The following is a 19,134-nucleotide window of genomic DNA, read 5'->3' as shown; positions in this document are numbered from 1 at the left end:
GCGTCCTATGTGATTGATTAGGGGTACATAGTTGACTTCCTCTAGTTGGTCCTATATTGGAAGCAGGGGCCAAAATTCTGGAAGCTGTCAGTTATTAATCAAGTCCTGGCTTTTGGGGCCAACTGTCACACAGGTTATTGTTTGACTTCCTGGATTGGTTGCTAGATACAGTGGTCTGACTTCCTATACATCTGACTTATAGACAGACAGTAGGTTGGTTTCCTGGGCTCCTTCCTGTAGATAGTGGGTGCAGTTCTATTTTTTCATGTGGTCCGGCAATTTTCTGTTTGTATATTCAGCCTCTCAGTGATTATCTAGTCCAAGTGTAGAAAGATTAAATAAATTCATAAAGGATAAATGGCTACAATTTACTTAAATTAATACTAGTTTTTACATATGTTGCTCAGTTTAGTTTTAAAAATATTTTAAAATGTAGAATACTATTAGATCCTTCAGATTAAATTGGGGGAGTTAGGCAGAGCTGGTATTATCTCTGTTTCATTATTAAGAAAAATGAGGCTCCAAGAGAAGAAATCAAGATCTTAGTGATATGGGTCACTAGCCCATGACCATGACCAGGGCTGCAAAGCTGGGCCCCTCAGATTCCTCACCCAGGGCTACTTATGTATTACAACCTGTTCTCTCTCTGCCCCACAGATTCAGATAATGGGGAACATGTGTGATATTTGGATTATCACACTGCTGAGAGTTGATTACTATTTGAACCTACATGCAAAGAAAACAGAGTCCAGATTCTCTGAACCATTTCTGTGATTTTTTTCATTATACTCTTTCTCAAAGATTCTTTGTTTGATTTAAACTTTCAACCTGGTGAATTTTACAACTGTGATTGTTAGATAATCAGATTTTTGCAAAATGCTATTAGCTCTGTGCCACTCTAATACATTCATAACACTCGCTTGATTCTCCTGTTCCATTAGGGACGTTGGATTTCCTACACCCATCAGAAAGATGCCTGAGGAGTTGAGAAACCTACTAAATTAATTAATTAATTAGATACCCACTGAGCAATATGCTAGGTGCTGAAGGCACCAAATGGAAAAAAAAAAAAAAAAGCAAGGAACAAAACTCAGTCCCTGCCTTCAAAGAACTCAGGGCCTTTTGAGAAGAGCAGATATGTAGAAAGATGATATAAGACAATGTCAGTGCAGAGATGACCATATCCCAACATGGGGTGGTGATATTGGGGAAGGCTTCAGAGGGTACTTAAATTGAGTAACCAGGGCTGAGGAGAGTCTAAAGAGCAAAGACAAGATATAAGGGTATTCAAAGCAGGGGACATAGGAGATATTAGCTACAGAAAACGGTGTTGTTTTGGTTGGCGATGGAGTGGGGAGGAAGAAGCTGCAACTAATTAGTGATGTTTCTTGAATAAAATGTTCAAGTGGGAAGTGATGAAGTAAGGAAGGGAAGAGTGAGATGGTGGAGAATCTTGTGGGTCGTAAGAAGGAGCTTAGGTATAATTCTCTGGATAACAGGAGGCTTCTGGAAGGATTTTAGTCAAGGGTACGTTCATAAACAGGTTTGCATTTTTGTTTTTGTTATTTCTTTTACAAGGTTAATTTTTTTTTTTTTCTAGGAAGATTGGCCCTGGACTAACATCTGTTGCCAGTCTTCCTCTTTTTTCTTTTCTTACATTTTTTCTCCCCAAAACCCCAGCACATAGTTGTATTTCCTAGTTGTAGGTCATTCTATTTCCTCTATGTGGGATGTTTCCAAAGCATGGCTTGATGAGCAGTGCTAGGTCCGTGCCCAGGATCCAAACTGGTGAACCCTGGGCTGCCGAAGCAGAGTGCGCAAACTTAACCACCTGGCCCGTGTGTTTTTGTTTTTAACACTTCTCTACGTGCATTACAGAATGCTGTCACATCCCTTCCATGAAAAAACACTTGATTGGATTTGCATTTTAAACAGATCGCTCTGACAGTATATGGGGCTTGTACTCTGGGAAGTCAAGGAGAGAGTCAAGGAGACAAGTTGCAATAATTCAAGGGCGATGATTAGAACTTGAACCAGAGCAATTGAGATAGACATGATACAAAGTGCAACAGAAGAGAGAGGAAGATATTCAGAGATAAAATCTGCAGAATCTACTGACTGATGGATTTGGGGAGAAGCAGCTAAAGAAAGGGAGAGACAAGCTTTTAGCTTGGATGGTTGGCTGGACAGGAGAACCCATTAGTTTAGTAAAACATGGTGTCAATGTAGTATCTGAAATGTTAAATTTGTGTCATCCATGGAGCATCCAGGTGGATTCAGCCAGCAGACAGTTAGGGGTGTAAAAAACTATTTAGAAATCGCTAACAGTCAAATGACTGCTAGTTGAATCCTGGAAGATAAAAATCACAGAAAGAATATATATAAAATGACAAGAACGGTGGCTAAGCTAGAACTTTGGGATAGACAGCACGTAAGCAATGCGTGGAGGAAAAGAAGGTATAAATGACACAGAAATGGTGTTAGACATAGAACACAACACAGGAAGATGGGCCATCAGTAAAGGCGAGAGAATTGAAGATATAAAGAAGAGAACAACCAAAGAGTTATAAAATCGCTTAAAAAATGTCTTTTCAATTTGCCAACTAAATGGCACTAGGTGACCTTAACAAAAACAGTTTTAGTAGAGTGGTTGGGCTGAATTCATGTCACCGCAGGTAGCAGAATGGGAATGAATGGAAGGTGAGGAAGTAAAGAGGTTGAGTGTAAAGTGCTCTTTAAACAAGACAGAGTTACTAAAGAAGACTCAAGATTCATTGAGGTTCTCCTCCTCCAGAGAGAAAACTATTTCCCAGCGATATTTACTGGCACACCTTAGAAAAAAGGCCCCATGTTGATCTCCATCCATGTTAAATTTAAACGCTGTAATCTCCAACACTTGTGTGAGTTTCCAAAAACACTTTGAAAGCATTTTAGAAAATCATTCTCTAATTTTTTAAGGGAATCTTGGAAGGATTTGACTTTTATTTAACGGAATGTAATTCTGATTAATACACAGAATCGACAGAGGAACTGAAAGTCCGAAGCCACAGCACGGAGCCATTACCAAAGTTGGACAGCAAAGAGAGAGGGCATCACGGGGCATCTTCCTCCAGAGAGCCTATCAAAGCTCAGGAATGGGATGGAACGCCAGGGCCACCTGTGGTCACCAGTAGACTGGGAAGATGTTCTGTGAGCCCCACCTTGTTAGCAGGAAACCACAGCTCAGGTAAGAAAGATAATGATCTCCCAGACGGTAATTCCTTGTGATTCTAGAAACTAGTTTTAGACAATTATCCCTTAGAGACCCGTAACTACAGATATCTCTGTCTCTACTCATAGAGATAGCATAAGTAGCTTTTCACACAAATAAATGCAACTCTAGGGAGCATTATTCAAATAGATGACAGAGAATTGAATGGTGCTTCTTAGAGCTGTGCAATGTGGCAGCCCCAACAACTCAAAACATTTGTACTAAGTTTCTTCAGAAGCATCTAGAGCGCTCGTCTAAAGCAGTTTTAATTTATGAAGTTTAAGTGATTTAGAGTTTATGCCTCCTTTGCTTCCAAAAAGATTTAGGCAACTGGAAGAAAAACTGAACAAAAAGTAAAATTGAGGATAAAAATGTAACAAAGATGATCTGAAGGCAGGAGAGAGAGCAGATATTGGGAGGCGTCTGAAGTGGTGAGCTGAAGACAGTAACTGGGCATTGGGCATGGTACTCAGTTTCCAAATCTATGTCAAAAGAGAGAGAAAATTATAATCGAATACACCTTTACATTTCACAAGTTGAAATTAAAATCTGCCGTGCAGACTTGCATTGTTAAGAGGTAAATATTATTAAACATCAATTTTTTGAAAGCAGCATATGTTTGCTTTGAACCGATTAATCTACATAATGGACTCACAGAGAGCTGTCAATTGAAATAAACAACGAATAATCAAGCCATCGCCTGTAGTTTTCAGGTTTCTATTCGTTAAGAGTTTTAGGGCTCTGAAGAAAACACCAATTCTTTAATGTTCTTTTCAACTCGGATCCTCATCGTGGAAAGCAATTTACATGAATTGGGCCTGTGGGCTCTCTGACAGTCTTGCACAAGTTAAAATTGAAACAGGATGAATGGTCTCCGTATTTGGGAAAGGATGTTTCTAGAACAGTACCCACCCAGAAACAGAGCAATAGTTTCCCTAGACTTGAAATGTAACTTAAAGCTTTGGTGATGGAGCTATATCAAGAATCAATATGGATAACCAATGCGACAGTGAGTTCAAGTCCGGGAGAAGGAACATTATGTGAATGTAGCAGAAGTGTAAAAATATATTTTTGATAGTAAAGTATAAATAGCTATAGATATATGAGAAGATGATATCTGTGCATTTTCTCAAAAAGAAAAAGAAACATAGGGGACAAATAGTATTCTGTAAGAAAAAAAGCCACCGCCAAAGAGGGTTAACATCACTATTCAGTTAGGAATTATGATTAATTTTAGGTTTATTATTAATATTAAAAAAATTATCTAATTTTATACCAGTTCTATCCAAAAAACATGAACAATATCTGCTCCTATTATGATCAAAGACTATTTTATAAAAACCAGAAGCATTACTTGAGTGTTTGTTACATAACAGTCACTGTTCTGATCTGAGAGCACGACGACAAATAAGACATCTTCGCGTTTAAGTGCTCAAAGTCAAATGCAAGACAGACAAATGGATCACAGCAGTATTATGTATTATATACAAATAAAATGTGAAGTAGAAGAGAAATCAATCAGTTTTTCTTGGGAAGTTATGATTTTGGCAAGAACAATCAGAGGCTTTTCTTGGATAAAATAACAATTACTTTAGGATGTAACGTTTGAAGTAGAGCTTGAAACATCAAGAGCTGCTCCCTAGGAAGATGACAGAAAAGAAGTCTGGCTTCTGGATGAAAACCTAAAGCACTATGGGATGGAACCTAGTGTGTTTGGTGTGAGGGATGGGGGAAGATTGACTGAAGAAACTGCAAAGTAGGCCAGGACCCGACAGCAGGCATCCTGAGGGGCTTGTGTATTAGATAGAAATACGTTCAGCCACAAAGTACCAATTAACAGAGGCTTAAGTGATAACGGCCTTTGTGAACTCCTATAACAGCCCATCTGGAAGGAGGCAGCTCCAGGTGTTTTGCAACTGTTGAGTGAGTCATCCAGGACCCGGGAACTTTCTATCCTTCGAACTCTTCTGTTCTGCCACCCTTGACGATGTTTTTCACCATCACGAGCTGTCTATGACAGTTCTGGACATCATGCCCTAGTAGACACTCCCTTTAGTTAGTCAGAACTGGGGAGCACGTCCTCTGGACCGATTGCTGAGTGAAGAGGAATGGGATTGCCGTGTGCTTATAGAGGGCCCTTCCTTCCTTCAAGTCAAGGGGCCCCTGCCTTGTACCTGGAAATGAAATCAGCAGTCTATTGGCAGAGATAAAGGAGGATGATGTATAAGCAGTGGACAGTATCTGCCCCATCCTGGTGAGGATTTGAGCATTATGTGTTGGATATTTTGTAGTCATTTAAATATTTTTAAAGATAGATATAGTATAATTCAGTTTCCATCATGAAAGATCCAATGATGACTCCAAGGCTTCAAGCATGGGTGACTGGGAGCCCATTTGCTAAGATAGAGATAATTAATATGAGATGTGGAACAAGGTTTAATTGGGAAAAGTCAGGACAAATTTTGACGAAGTTAAATTGGAAGTTCTCTTGGACATCTAACCGAGAAGCTAGTAAACACTTGGAATTACAGGTCTGGAGCTAATGAGAGTTAGTGGTATTAAAGACTGAGACTGGAGACCTTTGGAGTGGTTAGAACCCCAAGACTAGATAATTCTCAACTAGAATAGCAGGAAACTGAGATGGAAAAGAAATGGAGATTGGACCCTGGGGAATCCAAACATTTCAAAGTGTGGGCAAAGGAAGACGAGCCTGTGAAATAAGTGGAAATGAAACAACTAGATGGCCCACAATTAAACTTTTACTGGATGCTTAGTAAGTTTCATAAAAATAGGTAAACTGTAGTATATTTTTGACACTTTGATCTGAATCTTCTAAGAAATTCAGAGTGTAAACAAAATTTATAACCTACTTTCACTTTCTTCCACTGAAAACTCTTGAAGCATCTCTTTTGCTTTGTGGCGTCTAAAATCTACTCTCCTGAGTCTTTCAGCTCTGTTTGTAGAGCAGTAAATTGTCTACTGACCAGAAAAAAATGGGAAAAATATCTTTAGTCCCTCACACTCTCCATCTTAGACTATGAAGGAAGTAAATAGAGGTGGAAGAAGAAAAGATTTTTGTTGTATTTTCAATAAAGACATTTTTGTGTCCATATTAAAAAAAAAAGTGAAATGTAGGGGCAATGTAGTCACTTATATAATGTTGGCGTAAATCAGGGCTTCTTACATGAAAATGAAACCACCAACATGAACACTCAAAAGAGCACTTACATTACTTGAATTTTTAGAAGTCAGTGCCTCCCAAATACATCGCGGAAATTATGTCTATGAAGCCTACCCTTATTCCAGTTTTGAGGGAAAAAAGGGAGAAAAGGAAAAATGTTTATGTTGGTAGTTTTTATTTTCCTAAAAAGGAAGAACTTAAAATGTACCCATTCTATACTAGAAAATGCCTTAGTTCTATGAGCAAAAATGTGTAAAATAGAATATCTGAAGTTCCCTCACCTTTGGTGTTTTAAACAAACCATGCACTACTTGGAGAATACTCATCAGTGAGACGGCCTTTGTCCAGAATAGGCAAATAACTAGTGAAGAGAGTATTTTGGACTTGCTATTTTGGGACAATAGAAAATGAGTCATTATTTACTCTTTCTCCTTTTTCACGCTTCCGTTTCAGTATTGTCTCCTTGTCACTGGGCCACTGAACTACTAATTCTCTACCAGAAACACTAGAACTGCAACTGATAGTTCTCTTCCCTGAGTAACAGAGGTACTCAAGTCTACACCTAACACTAGACAGGAAAGAAGATTCCACCTATAAATCTCCCTCTCTCTGTCAACTCTCTGCCTCTGGTTCTTTCTCTTCTTCTCTCCGGACTCTCTCTCTCTTTCCTCCTCCCTATCTCTCCCTTTTTCTCTCCCCGCTCTTCTCTCTTTCCCTCTCCCTCTTTCTCTCTTTCTCTCTCTCTCCCATACACACACACAGGCACACAAACTCCTACCGGTCACAGACTATTGCTTTACCAAAATTAGTTTAGCCACTTGAAATGGTTGCTCTTAACAGCTCTTTTGAGGAATGGAGGAACTGCTGAAGTCAAGCGAAGGAATGTGTCAGGAGATCTCAGTTCTAATTAACGTTGCCACTGGTTGCTGTGGTACTTTATTAAAGTCACTGCTGTTCAGTAAATCAGAGATTCTCCAGAGGGTGATTCTTGAAGCCAGTAGAGGACTGGGACTCAAATGCTCATGAAAATAATGGGGAAAAGTGGAACTTACACAAGTAAGTATGGTATTAACAAAAATTCAGATTTCAATCACTGAATCAATCAACAGATAGTTTCCAAGCAGCTTATCCCACTCTGTAATGGTTTCTGGAAAGAAACACACCCACATACACCATAAATAAGCTACGTAAAACATGGTCTCTGACACTCCAAGATTTTACTGTGTTTCTTTATGACACAAATCTATCAAACATAAATTAATTAGATTATAGTCAAATCTATTATTTTCATTATTATCGACTATTTAGTATACATTTAGTATCATTTAGAGAATAGAAAATTAGCGTGGGCTTGAAAAACGTTTGTTGGCTTAATGGGAAACATTAAGTCTTAAACCCAGATTACGTCACGTCTTTAAAAAAATCATTATTATTATCATTAATTAAGAAGAAATATAAACAGAGAACTTTCCACATGGGCTAAAGAAGATGAACAAACGCTGAGGGGGACCTCTCCTGACTTGGCCAGACTGACTGAAGGAGCATTTTGAAAGTAAACTCAGAAAGCCTTGGATTTACCCCATATGGAGTGATCTTAAAAAGACCTCAACTTCTCTGTGTTCAGCTTTGTGTGTTTCTGCTGTTCTGAGAGGGTCCGCCAAGGGATGCAAGCTGAGATGCCCAGAGGACAGGCAGGTCACGTTAGCGAGTATATTAGGAGAGGTGCCTCCTGCAAAACACACATACTTTGCTTGCACATTACACACATAGGAATGTTTTTCCTCCCACAAAGGAAAATATTTTCCCCGTTTTTCTTGAAACTTGAAGCTCTTTTGTTCTAAGAGCTAATATTTCTAAGAGCTAATCTAAGAGTTCTAATATTTCCACATTTGATAGAAGCATAGGTAGGGAGAAATATTTCTCCATTGCAAAGAAAATCTATTGCAAACTGACAAACATCAGGACCAAATGATGGAAATGCAGGTGACCTGGAAACCTCAGGGGCACCTCAAGGGAATAGAAGCTACTCAGCACCAGCTGATGCTCAGCATGAGAAATGCTCACCCTGAATTCCCGGCTTTAATGCTATTATGTGTAATCTTCCAATTTTTAAATATGGCTCAATTTTCAAAAACATTGAATCAAATAATTTGCTTCATCTGGCTGAGTAAAACCTAAAGGCTGTCAATTTCCATTTTCTGTTTTGTAACATCAAGCAATGACCATTCAGTGGAGGCATGAATTTGACCCTGAAGCAAAGAGAGGTTGGGTTATGGCAGAAGCAACAGGTGCCAGTAGACATCTGCTCTCCTCGCTTTTGTTTTCCAGAAACTGTAGCTCCTTGAGAAGGTTATCCTAAGGATATACTAAGTGTAGAAGTGGGGATTAGAGAGAGAGGCACATGGCCTTAGACAGTCAAGAAGGCAGTAAGAATTTCTTAACTCTGAAAGAGGAACAGAGGTCTGGCAATCCATGACCAGTAAGGACCAGCAGCCTAATCCTTCACAGCATCCTTCCCAGCACCTCACATCCTTCAAAGTGTCACAGCCTCTGATTGAGAGGGAGGATGGGGGGTACAGTTGGAATGGGGCTTCCAGTGAGGCTGGATTTTATGCTTTATGATTCCAGCCTCTAAAATATAGAATTCTGTACTTTAAGGGGCTCCTTATGCTTGGAAAACAGACTCCCCATGATAACCAGTGTGGGCTGAATACTACAAGGGCCATCTGGTATATTCTGCTCTGCAGAACAGTTCTGGGCCTTTTCACATCCCATTGCAGGGAAGCATTTTTGACCACCATTTGTGAGTCAGCCCTTCACGTCCACGAAAGTCCTCTGCACACAAGTTCAGAGAAGTGAAAAACAGATACGGATTTAATTTCATTTAAAGAAAACAAAGAAATGTGCCATTTCTTGCACATCACATTTGTGGAGTAAATTTTCTTCTAATTATAAATGCATGCATACAGTATAATATGGTGGTTGAGTACTGAGGTTTGGGCATCTGGTAGATCTGGATTTAAATCTGGATTCTGATTTTTATTAGTGATGACATTGGCGTGTCCCTTCATCTCTCTGAGATTCATCTATAAAAGATGGATGGTAATTGTACTAACTCATAGATATTATTAAGAATTAAAGGTGAGACTTAAATGAGATAACATATAAACACACTTAGCATGGTGTCTGGAACACAGTAGTAAATAAAGACTAGTCATCACTATGATTCCAGACACCTTTGCAGATACCTTTGCAGCAGAGCTGAGAGATCAGTGGTCTGGGGTAATAAAGGAACATTTCCTATAAGTAGTGGCATTTGAGCTGAGCCCGGAACAAGCAGAATTGCAACAGAGAAGATAGCAAGAGAAGTGCAGCGAAAGGAGTCAAGAGTTGTTTTGCTGGGGATGGTGAGAACTCTGGCTCCAACATGGCTGTTAGTGCACCCACACCTTAACCTATGGTTCTTAAGATATTTTCTGCTCTAATTCATATTCTAATCACATCTTTGAAGATTGGGAAGATCACAAAGATGTTAGGGTATTAGCCACAGGCCCATGAGTGGGTACCTGGGAAGGAGATGTAGCAGAATGGGGTCATTTAATCTAAGCAACAGAAAACTGGGACTCAGCAGAGGGAAGCGCGGTTGAATCCAAGAGTGCAGTCTTTGAAACTAAATTTTTATCAGTTGATTTATAAGAAACATGCTCTCCTCTTGAAAGTTATGAAACATATTTACTGTACTGTACTTGATAACGGTGGGATGACTGGCTAACTTTGCTGATAAACCTCCTGCAACTATAACTCAGAATTTGTGATTCAGCCCTTCATATCCAAGAAAAGTGCCATGCACACAGGTTTAAAGAGGTGAAAACAAGAGAGCAGCGCAGAATTGGCAGCCTAACTGAAAATTGTGGAAAAGTATGACAATATTTCCTGACAAACCATAATAGATCTATATAGTTCCCTTTTTTGTCTTTTTAAATGCACATAAACCATCCTTTACAATAATGTTAGTAAATTAATACTTTGGTGGTAATGACCTGAGGAAATTACACAACACTACTGTGCCTGAGTGTCTCTATCTTTGTAGAAAAAAATGAAGGAAATCTTACCGTGTACGTCATTATGAGGATTAAATAAAAAAATGCATAGGAATGCCTAGCACAAGGCTGGTTTATAATAACTAGTAGACCAAACTTTGCTCTGTTCTCATTCAATTTTACTGACAAAATTTTTCTAGGATCAAGACCAAACGTTTCCTTTAGAAAGCCCAGTTCATTGCAAATATGATATAAGGCGTTCTTTAGCTACACACTTTATAACTGGCCATAGGACCACTATTAGTGGATGTCCCGTGCTTCATTTATTAGTGCATTTTCCAATAAAGATTTTAGGCCAGGGTGACTGCCATTGTTGGATTCTCTCGCGTCTACATTTATGAAATTTAGAGAAAGGATCAGGCGGAGACTTTAAGACTTGTTTGCTGCATTATACACAGTTATCAAGAAGTAATCTTAATCTCTCACACTCTTTCTGTTCTGCTTGGTAACAATGAATGGGATTTAAAATCGTGTTGGCAAGGATGTGGGAATCACAAGAAAATGTTGATAAGCACAGAGGTACACATTTTCTTTAATAAATACTCGACTTGACATTCATTCACCTATTAATTCAGTCATTCATTCCCTTCGTGTCTGTTTTCTAACAAAATTTATTCGGCATCTACTTTGTACTATGCAGGAACTAGATGTGGGGGTGCAGGGCATGCAAGGGCAATACTGTAGACTAGAACTGCATCCCCAGAGACTACAGTCCAGCAGGCAAGACAGAAAATAAAAATTATAAATGTTATGAGGGGGAAGTGCTGGACACAATCATATGATTTATTCTCCGGCTAAAAGGAAGGTAATTCAGACAGGCTTCCTGGAGAAAGTGATATTAAATTTGATACTAGCAGGACAAGTAGGAGACAAGCACATAAGAGGGGACAGAAGTGCAGATGAAAAAGATTTACTTTTAGAACCTGATTAGTATTAAACATTTTAGTATACAGGCATATATTTTATTTTATTTTATTGTGCTTCACTATATTGCACTTCGCAGATAGTGTGTTTTTTACAAATTGAAAGATTGTGGCAACCCTGTGTTGAGCAAGTGTATTGGTGCCATTTTTCCAACAGCATTTGCATTTTTAAGGAATAAAGTATTTTGTATTTAAGATATGTGCATTTTTTTAAGATGTAATGCTATCGCACACTTAACAGACTACAGTATAGTGTAAACATAACTTTTACATGCACTGGGGAAGCAAAAATTTGTGTGACTTGCTTGATTATGATAGTCACTTCACTGAAGTGATCTGGAACCAAACCTGCAATGTCTCTGAGGTACGCCCATGGCTATAAAATTCCCAAATTACGTCCTCTTCTCTTTCTTCCAGTTCACCATGTGGCCTGGCTACTTTGGGTTGCTGAGTTTGCAGTAATGGTCCCAACTACTCCCCTCTCACTGGATCCACACTCTTTGCAATATGCTTTCATAACTCCTTATCAAGAAGTAAGGTCTGTTTCCTACCCCTTGAATCTGGGCTGGCCTTGTGTCTTGCACTGACCTATGGAATGAGATGGAAGTGACTGTGTGTCAGTGCTGAGCCTCAGCCTCAAGAGGCCATGAATGCTTCCACTTGCTCTTTCCTAACCCTACTACCACCACGTAAGCAAATTTGAGGTAGCCTGTTGGAGAATGAGATACATGTGGAGGAAAGCCAAGAGTCCCCAGCCTACAGCCAGCCAACCCCCAAATGTGAGAAAGCACAGCACAAAATAGCAGTAATACCTCCTTGACCCATAGCTGACCGCAGATGCATGAGTGAGCCCAGCCAAGACCAGAAGAAGCATCTGACCCAGGCTCATGAACAAAATTTAAAATGAGTGTCATTTTAAGTCACTGAGTTGGGGTGTAGTGTGAAATAATTAACTGATATAGATGGCATGGTCTGTTTGAATATGGCTGGTTTTCCTTCAAATGGAAATGCTTTTTTATTATTATTACATAAGTAGAGCATGCTCATTGAAAAACAGTCCAAGTAAAAAGTGAAAATCCACCTTCCCATCTCTTGCTTCACCATCCCGCTTTTCAAAGCATCGTTTTTTCACTGTCGTGGTTTCACCATTTAGGGCCTGTGTACTGAGAGAGCCTGTGAGTTCTCTGTTATAGTGTTCGTTTTTATTATGCAACAGGAACAACAAACCAATCTGGTAGACTTCAGGCCTCCGCTGTAATTTGGGCTTCGCTGTAGGATATTGACTAACTTCCTGCTTGGCTCCACCGCAGCCCCAGGCAGCTGTGGGCTTCAGCGTCTACGACCCTCAAGGCTGTCATTCTCTACAGTCAGCTCAGGCACCAGAAGACAATTCCCCACATCTGCTCTCCTTCGCTGTCATAATTGGGTGCTTGGTTATTTCCTCAGGGAGCAGTGGCAGATCCTGTTGCTAGGTTCTGCTCACGATTTTCACACTCCAGAGTGTAACTCTCCCTCTCTGAATTCTAGTAGTAAACATATAACAGAATTCTCATTTGGAGAATCTTTGGAGAGTAATATAAGTCATCTCCCTAATACCCCACTTTTATTTCTCTGTGGAAAACTGGGACTTCTGCCTGCTAGAATTTGTGTTCACCAGAGAAATAGTTTCATTTGTATTTCTCCTGATGCTGATGATACAGCTTGGAGAAACAACCAGAAAAAAAGAACTTGGAGTGAGTTAACCATTTTAAATAGCCAAAATGTGTCTTTACAGGATTTGAATGTAAATAAACAGGGGATAAAATGCAGAAGGCTAATTGCAAAATGATAGAAGGTAATTACTCTCACATTCCAAGGAAAAAAGCTAGACCACAGAAGCAGAACTTGCAAAAGAAGTGGTCAAAATGAATTTTGTTGTCCTTACCTGATCTCCCATCTCTAGACTAGGAAAGCGGTTAGTGACCGAGAGGCTAGAGACTAGATATTAGAAAGACTTTGAGGCTGACTTTGTGCATGTGTGAGTGTGTGTGTGTGTGTACATGATAAGTTTCCTTCCCGATCAAGGAGAGATGAGAAGTGAAGTGTCTCCCCGAGTAGAAAATCAAGTGAGAGAAACTTTAATGTGACTCCCTGGAAATCTTGTTGTTTATTTCTAGTCATTGAGAGGACACAGCTAAAAAAAAAGTGTAAGAGGTGAGCTGAATGGCTTGTGACCACAGATCAGAAAGCTGCTTGGCAAGTTGCTCTCCAGCCGCTGATGATGGGTTAAAGATGTGTGGAAAGTGTGTTTCCCATGGACCAGATTAGGCCATGGAGCAAAGCTCTGGAGGTGGCTTAGGTTCTGTGACTGCCTGGAGTGGCAAGGACTCTGCAGGACATAGCTCAAGGTGCACTACAGGATGCTCAGTGGGCAAACAGGCAGGGGATCTCCAGGGAGAGATGGCCAGTCATGGGAGGCATTCAGGACATACTTGAAAGTACCCCAAGAACAGAGTTGTTCACTTCTCTTCCCTTCCCTGCTATGGCCAGAGTGCGAGACACACCAGTTCATGCTAGTGCCAGTCAAGAAGACTTTCCCTGCCTCCTCACCTCTCCCCGCTCCATCTACCCTGGGCCTTGTGTGGGTAGACATGGTGGGGACCAAGTTGAGGGCAGAGGGGTAAGAACCTGAGACAAGGCAAAGAGAGAGAGGCTGTCTCCTCTGTGTGCCAGGAGTGAGCCTAAATTGGGCCAGGAGAGAAGCGTTCCTTGAAATAAAGTTCAAAATTATAATTAATGTAAGGAACAAGGTGTTTAAATTATGACTTCAGTGAGACTTTCTGTGACTTGAAGAAACTGAAGGAGTTTTAATTATCGAAATGTAAAGGAAAGTTCTGGGACATGGGTTAGGGTTTATCCACAGGGTAAGAAAGAACTGGCACCCGCAAAGCAGGTGGGAACTGGTTTGTGGGGAGAGAAAAATATCATTGTTTTCAGATCACATCTAAGATCCTCTGTGTTCAAATTAATAGTTAAATACACAAGTTTGAAGAAGACAGAGTCTGATCTAATTACGAAATTTGCTCTAAGATTATTGCAAATTATATTTAAATTGAGTTATGGAATTTAAGTTTATCACCTTTGTAGATTATCTGTGGCCCATTTAAAATAATGCGTTCTATTTAAATACAATGCGTTAGCTTATAAAATACTATTAAAAGTGCTATTTCAGGGCTGGCCCGGTGGCATAGCAGTTAAGTTCGCAGTTTGCATGAACCACCCAGGGTTCGCCAGTTCAGATCCTGGGTGTGGACCTATGCACCACTTATCAAGCCATGCTGTGGCAGCATCCCACATATAAAGTAGAGGAAGATGGGCATGGATGTTAGCTCAGGGCCACTCTTCCTCAGCCAAAAGAGGAGGATTGGTAGCGAGTGTTAGCTCAAGGCTAATCCTCCTCAAAAAAAAGTGCTATTTCGTTTGATCTTCACAAAAACATGCACATCTGTGGCCTGGTATTATGATCTGTGAACGTATGAAAACAGAAACCAATTTAAGTGGCTAAGCGTTTATTTGGGTTCAAAGAGTTGTGATTCTGGAAGCACAGATTCAGATAGAAACCCAAATAGTATCCCACAAAGGAGTAAAAGTCAGGGGATTTTAAAGGCAAAGAAGGGAGGTTATATTACAAAGAATTTTAACTGGGTTGGAGGCAGAGAGCTAGTCTTGTCTAAACATTGATGGACTATTGATTCTGTCTTCAGGAAGTCCACCATCCTCAGTCTTTGTGATCAGGATGTCTGTTCTCCTCCTGACTTTTCAAACAATTGCTTGTAAAATAATTGCCATTTTGGCCCAGCCTAAGTTTCAAGACAGCAAAGCAGTTCCTCTGGAAAGGCAGCTCTGACTCCATTTTAAAATGGCTCCACTCTGGTCAGTTTTGACAGATCTGATTTTTTAGGTGACCAACTGAAGCTCAAGAGGAATCAATTCAATTGCCCAGGCTCATTGGTAAGTAGTAGATTCTAATCAAGAAAGGAATTTCAGGCTTCTGACCCATGGTACATCTCTCTCTTCCCATGATTTCATTAGGTTGAGTTTCCCTATTTCCACCTCCACGCTCACGAATTCATTCATTTATTAATCTGTGTTTCTCAGTATAATATTATCAAGCATTGAGCATGTGCCAGTAGGGGAGGTGGCTATTAATCACAAAAGTGAAAAATGTAATTACAATCTGTGACGAAAGCCACTGAGGAAAATGACACTGCACTCCCTCCACACTGCACGACATCCTGAGGACTTGGAAACTGAGATCTCAGGTGGATTAGGAGAAAGGATAATCAAGGGAGAGGACCCAGGAGGGGCAGTGACCCTTTACAGGAGGGCGTGTGTGGATGAGTGGCTGAAAGGAGGACAGGGAGCAAGAGAGTGTGGCGACAGGGGAAGCCGTGAGCCTGGCATGGCTATGCTGAGCTGGCTACACCGTGATTCGCGTCTTACCTAAAAATGACAGGAAGCCACTTATGGATTTTCAACTCCCGAGACTTTAAACTCAGGGATCAGATTTACAAAGTCAGCTAATGTATTATCATCCCAAATGAAGAGAAACAGAATTATGAAGATAGATGTGCTGCCCCAAATAACCTGCCTTGTAAATCCAAAGAAGAAATGTTTTCTCTGCTCTCTAGCCCATGAAATTTCTCTCTTCCTATAAGCAACTGAAAGGTGTTTGTAAATGATTGTTTCATATATCTAAAAATTAATTCTCGAGCACCTGAGCAATCATGTCACACATGTGCTTTTTTCTCCCTTAAAAATAGCAACATCCTGTGTGCTTGTCTTTCTCTGGTTCAGTCATTTACTCATTCAGCAAACCTGGGAGATCCCTGTTTTGAGCAGGACACTGTGAGGTGATGACAGATGACCTCTGCTGTCAAGGAGCTTATGTTTGCCTATGATGGGGCTTGATATTTTATAGCAAGAGGACATTATTGTCCTTGATTCACTGAGAGGACACGGGACTTTGTTTTCCAGTAGTTTGTAGGGTTTCTCTAAACTATATTCTTTTCTGAATTTTTTTTCTGGCAAGATGGTTGGTTTAAGTTATGACAGCAATGTAGAATCAAGGAATTTGGTAATATTAACTGATGTGTGTGTGTGTGTGAGTGTGTGTGTTATATATAAAGCCGCTCATGAGTTTTAAGCTTGGGTCTTATGTGATCCGCTTTGCAAAGTCAGCTAACTTATTATCATATACTATATATAACTATGTGCGTGAGTGTATATAGACACCCATACACACATACAGTGTCTTAAACTTGATTTCTCCCAAAACATGCATAAACCATGACATTGTATATAATATTAGATACCCTGAACTCTGCTGGAAAAAAATGCAACTTGGTAGTAATTTCATTCTTCTTAGAGAAATTCTGAATTTCCAACTACTATCTAATTCTCTTGGGGAAAAATAATTAACCAGATACAAACAATTCAGATAGTGCAGAGGGTGCCTTCACCTATTTGGCTCTCAATAGATTAATCCTGTTTGAGAACCAAGATGGCAATACTCTGGCTTGAATTTTGACTGTACTGCCAGCTCCTGTGTCTTTCACTGCAGGAACGTGGCCCCACCCTGTGTCCTCTGGAAGGGGTCCACCCTGACATTGCTCCTAGTTGGCCGCAGTTGACTTTCTTTGGAAAGGCCCTGTGGGTACGCTGCACCAACAGTATTCACAAAGAATGCCCTTTATGTTTCTGTGAAAAGTCATAGGGACGTTGCAAAAAAGAACGGTTCTGTCTGACTAATGCTGGGCATTTACAGAGCCTAGTTCTGGAAGCTTGTAAGCAGACCTGACCACATATCAAATTGTGTTTGCACTGCCATCTACTGTCCAAGACAGGAACTGCCATTTCCCCCTCGATTTTTTTTGTTGTTAAATTTCATTGAAGTCTGGTCAATGTATTTTTGCCTTTTTGCTAGAAACTTGGGAAAGATGAAGAAATGGAAGAAAATGCTTCTTCAAGTGAGAAATGTACAAATAATTCATCTTTTACACTGGGCTTCGTTCTTTAACATGGGGTTTAAAATAATTCATTTAATAAATACACATGAGTCCTTATCAGGGATTGGTTATCATGTTTCCCAGGGGAAATATAGTGGGGCATGAGAGAGAGGGATGGCTCCTGTCCTCACAGAGCAGACAGTTTAGTAAAGGAGGGAAAGGAAGGAAGGGAGAAGGAACAAGGACACTAGGCCGAGTGGAGTGGCATGATTAAAACCGTAGAGTAGGAGAAGGTGCGGAGCTTTTGGAGAATTTAATGCCACATGGCAGGAACAAGACTGCAGATGAGGCTGGTTATGTAAGCTGAGCCATGCGTGCCATTATGAGGAAGCAATTGAGACTTCATTATATTATAAGCAGAGGAGCTGAGAGATCGTATTTGCCTTTAAATAATAAAAATAGCTAACATTTCTTGAGGTCTTGTGACATACTGGTCACTGCAGGGAAATCTACATTTATTATTTAATTCTTTTTTTTTTTTTAAGATTTTAAAATTTTTCCTTTTTCTCCCCAAAGCCCCCCGGTACATAGTTATATATTTTCAGTTGTGGGTCCTTCTAGTTGTGGTATGTGGGATGCCGTGTTATCATGGCTTGATGAGTGGTGCCATGTCCGCGCCCGGGATCCAAACCAGTGAAACCCTGGGCCACTGAAGCAGAGAAGGTGAACTTAACCACTCGGCCATGGGGCCAGCCCTCTCTTATTTAATTCTTACAATAATTTTATGAAGTAAGTACCTTTATTTCTCCCATTTACCTGTGAACAAACTGAAGCTTACAGAAGTCAGTCAACCAAATTGCCCATGGTCATCCAGCTAGTAAGAGGTGAAAGTTTGGCAGCCTTCCTGCAAAGATAGACCTCTTTCCCAGTAGCTCCAGTAAAAGTATGAAGGCAGCTGCCATTGACTGATGTGGGTCACATGACCCCTCCTGAACCAATCAGGGAGGCCAAGGCGGATAGAATGACTGACCTGAGTCATGTGACCACTTCTGGCACTGGAGCTGGAGTCAGCCCCTACTGTGGGAGCATAAGAACTGAGATTACTGGTGATGTTATTCTCCAAAGGAAATTCAAACTACTATTCCAGGAAAAAGAGGAAACGTATCTGGATAGGTGAAAATGACAGATGACCATTGGCACTCCTAAATTTTATTTTTAAATAAATTTTTGTCATGCCTAGCCATTTACTGTTAAAACTTTTACCAACAACTTTAGGAAATTTTAGCAAATAGCAAACTTGAGTTATGCATAATCCTACCAACCTTGTTACAAAAATAAAGCACAAAAAGCAGACCAGAAAGGAAGAGTAAAAGGACCTTAGTAAACCAGCTCATGGTCAATCAAGAGTATTTTTGAGGTCACCTCAATTGTTCCAACAGATATGGATTATGAACATCAAAGAGTCAATGAATGAATCTTGGAGCTTGCTGCTTCTTATAAATGATGAAAAAGTGCCCTGAGAATTTGGGTGGTTTCCCTTGGGTCTCACAGGCAGGTGATAGTTTTTCTTGGACATTGCCATAGAGAATTTTCTAGGGCAGCATTTCACAACTGGTGGTCTCCAAATTCCCTGGAGTTTTCAAATGTTTTCGCATGTTTTTTGTGATTCCACATGGTATTTTCTTCTGTTTCA

The 19,134-nt window shown here is 40.1% G+C and overlaps 1 protein-coding gene across 4 annotated transcripts in view; it reads left to right on the top strand.

The window, feature by feature from the left end:
* Nucleotides 1-19,134, top strand: part of NYAP2 (neuronal tyrosine-phosphorylated phosphoinositide-3-kinase adaptor 2) — a 253,006-nt gene that overhangs the window by 182,412 nt on the left and 51,460 nt on the right. For all 4 annotated transcript variants that reach the window (XM_070489631.1, XM_044751477.2, XM_070489632.1 and 1 more), the window contains one exon: nt 3,017-3,226. In XM_070489631.1, the coding sequence (XP_070345732.1) occupies nt 3,017-3,226 (210 nt within the window). The remainder of the gene's footprint in view (nt 1-3,016; nt 3,227-19,134) is intronic.

The sequence above is a fragment of the Equus asinus genome, chromosome 19, assembly GCF_041296235.1.
Source record: "Equus asinus isolate D_3611 breed Donkey chromosome 19, EquAss-T2T_v2, whole genome shotgun sequence".
NCBI lineage: Eukaryota > Metazoa > Chordata > Mammalia > Perissodactyla > Equidae > Equus > Equus asinus.
This window is presented reverse-complemented; position numbering and strand designations above follow the sequence as displayed.